Raw genomic sequence first — 4,218 nt, forward strand, 5'->3', positions numbered from 1 at the left:
TGAGTAAATAGTGAACTTCTTTGGCCTTGCTGAAAGGAATAATTAAGCAAACAGTGAGAACCCTTTCCTACTATTTTAATGGTTTTTTTTTTTATTGAAGTTATCTCCTTTTGTTTATAATTTGAGAAAAATGTGAATTTAGTTACTTCAATGGTTTTTTTTTTAATGTGATTGTAGGTAGTTCAATGGTTCTTTTTTTTAATATGATTGTATTGTAGTTAGTTCAATAGTTCTTTTCTTCTCCTTTTTTCATTAAATTTTTTTTATTATGAGAAAAATGTGATATGATTGTAATTTGTACAACGGTTCTTTTCTTTTCAATGTGATTGTAATTAGTTCAATGGTTCTTTTTTCTTTTTCTTTTTTAATGTGATTGTGATTGTAGTTACTTTAATGGTTCTTTTTTTTAATGTGATGGTAGTTAGTTCAATGTTTTTTTTTTTTAATGTGATTGTATTGTAGTTAGTTCAATTGTTCTGTTTTTTTCATTTAATTTTTTTTATTATGAGAAAAATGTGATGTGATTGTAATTTGTTCAACGGTTCTTTTTTTTTTTTTTAGTGTGATTTTTAAATGTGATTGTATTGTAGTTAGTTCAGTGGTTCTTTTTTTTCATTTATTTATTTTATTATAATAGAAAAATGTGATGTGATTGTAGTTTGTTCAGTGGTTCTTTTTTTTAATGTGATTGTATTGTAGTTAGTTTAATGGTTCTTTTTTTTCATTTATTTTTTTTATTATGGGAAAAATGTGATGTGATTGTAGTTTGTTCAATGGTTCTTTTTTTTTAATGTGATTTAATCTTTTTATTTACTGTTTTAATGGTTCTTCTTTACAATTATTTTTTTTATAATGAAAAAATACGATTGTAGTTAGATAGCATAAAAATAATTGTGCTTTTTAACTATGAATTGACTTGATTTGTGATTTTATTTTTAACTCACTGTGTTTTTTGAGGGAAAAAAAAAGGATTGTATTTATTAAGTTCAAATAAAGTACCCATTCTTGATGATGAATTATTGATGATGATTAGATTGTATTTTGAAAAAAAAAATATTTGTAATGTAGTTAGATAGCATAACAATAATTGTGGTTATGAATTGACTTAATTTGTGATTTTATTTTTAACTCATTGTGTTTTTTGGGGGAAAAAAAAAAGGTATTGTATTCATTAGGTTCACATAAAGTACCCATTATTGATGATGAATTATTGATGATGATTAGATTGTATTTTGAAAAATAAATTATTGTGTTTTTTAATTATCAATTGACTGAACTCACTGTGTTTTTATTATTATTATTATTATTATTATTATTATTATTAGCAAAAATGTGATTGTATTTTTAACTACCAATTGACTTAATTTGTGATTGGGTTTTAATTCATTGTATTTTTAACTAACAATTATAGTTAGTTCAATAGTTGACATGAAGTACCCGTGTTTGATAATGATTAGATTGTATTTTGAAGCAAAATATTTGTAATTGATTTTTTTTAACTCATTGTGTTGTTTTTTAAAAAAAAATGTTGTGTTTTTTAACTATCAATTGCCTTAATTTGTGATTTAATTTTTAACTCACTGTGTTTTTTGAAAAAAAAAAAAAAGATTGTATTCATTAGGTTCACATAAAGTACCTATTATTGATGATAATTAGATTGTATTTTGAAAAAAAAAATTGTAATTGATTTTTTTTCTCGCTGTTTTTTTTTTGAAGAAAAAAATTAATTGTGTTTTTTAACTATCAATTGACTTAATTTGTAATTTGATTTTTAACTCACTGTGTTTTTTGACCAACAATGTGTTCATGACACAATGTTGACCAAATGGTTTGAAGCAAACAGAACCCATCAATCTGCAAAGGAGTTGACTTATGTTGAATTTCCAACAAAATGGGTATGGAAAAGAGATTAAAAAAAAAAGAATGGGATGTCCGAAAAAAACATAAATGTATTGGTAGATTGCCATATGCACATCTAACATCGGGGTGAGAGATATTATTTGAGAATGCTATTGAATAAGGTTCGTGGTGCAAAAAGTTTTGAGCATATCAGAACTGTAAATGAGGTCGTGCATACAACATTTAAATCTGCATGTATTGCACTTTTTCTACTTGATGATGATAATGAATGGCACAAGGCATTGGCAAAAGCATCAAATTGGGCATCTGCAACAAAACTTTGACATATGTATTGCACAATGGTCATGTTTTCTGATATAATCAATCTAGTCGAATTATGAGACATCATTGGAAAAGTTTCACCGATGATATACAAAATAGAATTAGAAGAAATATGAGAGATAATGATCTACATCTTGACAATGAAAACTTAAAAAAATTAGGACTTCTCAAAATTGAGCATATATTAAATAGAAATGGAAGATCTCTCAAAGATTTCCCTCCAATGCCATTGCCATCTTCGCAAGGTGCTCAATTTGTGACAAATAGGCTCATCAGAGAAGAGATGGAGTACGATAGTGTTTCGGAAAAACAATTGTTCAATGAATTACATTCTGGTTTAAATAGTGATCAGTTGGAAGTTTATGACACCATAATGAATGCATACAATTGTAAACAAGGGGGTTTATTTTTCCTTTACGGAAGTGGGGGAGCAGGAAAAACATATCTGTGGAAAACATTAATAGCAAAGTTTAGGTCAGAAAAAAAAAATTGTCCTTTCAGTTGCATCATCTGCAATTGCGGCTTTGTTGTTACCATGAGGTAGAACTGCGCATTCACGCTTTAAAATTCTAATTAATTTGGATGAATTCTCAAGTTGTAGTATTAATCAACAGACTGAATTGGCAAAATTAATTCAAGAGGCATCATTGATCATATGGGATGAAGCTCCAATGCACCATCATTATGGATTTGAGGCAGTTGATCGTACTTACAGAGATATACTAAAGAGTACAGAATTTGTTCAAGTGATTGTGTATTTGGTGGAAAACTATTCATACTTGGTGGTGACTTCAGACAAATTTTACCTGTAGTACCAAATGGTAGGCGGGAAGCCACAATTGCAGCGTCGTTGAAGGAATTGACTATTTAGAATCATTGTTGTGTGTTGCATTTAAGGACCAATATGCGTATTATGGCCCATGATACTTCTATTCAAATGCGTCAACAACTAAGGGATTTTGCTAACTGGATATTGATGATTGGTGATCGAAAAATACCTGGAATTTCTTTCACTGAAGGCGGGGAGACTAATTGGATTGAAATTCCAGAACAGTTCTTCATTAGAAATGAATCACATGCTTTACATGATTTTATCCATGCAATCTATCCAGAATTAAGTACTAGATACAATGATAGTTCTTACTTGAAAGAACGTGGCATCATAGTACCAAAACATGTTGATGTTGATGAATTAATTGTCATAATGCTATCAATGTTGCCTGGAGAATCTCGAAAATACCTAAGTACAGATACGATATGTCCAGCTGAGGGTAAGAACATTGACAAAGGCATGCATCCACCAGAGTTGTTGCACTCATAAAATTTTCCAAGAATTCCAAGTCATTGCCTTGAACTCAAAAAGAGAGTGCCTATAATGTTACTGAGAAATCTCAATCAATCTCAAGGTCTATGTAATGGCACCCATCTTATTGTTGAGAAAATGGGAGATAAAGTGATTGAGGCACGAGTGATTACGGGTTCGAATATTGCGAAAGGAGTCTTCATTCCACGTATCATGTTATCACCATCTACCACACATTCACATGTCCCGATTAAAAGAAGACAATTTCCCATAAAATTAGCATTTGCAATGACCATAAACAAAAGTCAAGGTCAGAGTTTAAAAAAAGTTGGCGTATACCTTCCTAATCTAGTATTCTCCCATGGTCAGTTATATGTTGCTTTATCGCGTGTTACCACACCATAAAGCTCGAAGATATTGATTGTTAATAAGGTTGACCAACCGTCAAATTACACAAAAAATGTTGTATATCGTGATGTCCTTGATGGCATTTGAAGATTGATATAAAAAGTCTTTTCAAAATTTCAATGACTATGTTTTTTTCATTCTTTAATTATACAATACTTACTACTCTAAATTTTAAATCTTATCCAAAATATTACATTTAGTATACAAAAAATTGGAAGATCTAATCTCTTTCTTTTTTTTCATTTTATTTAATAAAAATAATTAAAAAACTTACCCTTACAAAATATGTTCGTATAATAATTCATTACTTATTTTTTTTGTTTTAT

The 4,218-nt window shown here is 28.9% G+C and overlaps 1 protein-coding gene across 1 annotated transcript; it reads left to right on the plus strand.

Moving 5' to 3' along the window:
• The first annotated feature begins 2,236 nt into the window (after positions 1-2,236).
• On the plus strand, positions 2,237-3,502 carry LOC145822242 (uncharacterized). The gene is made up of 3 exons (XM_082918857.1): positions 2,237-2,655; positions 2,783-2,989; positions 3,079-3,502. Exons 1-3 carry the CDS (start codon positions 2,237-2,239, stop codon positions 3,500-3,502), a joined length of 1,050 nt encoding a protein of 349 aa, XP_082774983.1.
• The last annotated feature ends 716 nt before the right edge of the window (positions 3,503-4,218 follow it).

Source organism: Camellia sinensis, chromosome 3 (assembly GCF_055761805.1).
Source record: "Camellia sinensis isolate YWXY chromosome 3, ASM5576180v1, whole genome shotgun sequence".
Classification (NCBI taxonomy): domain Eukaryota; kingdom Viridiplantae; phylum Streptophyta; class Magnoliopsida; order Ericales; family Theaceae; genus Camellia; species Camellia sinensis.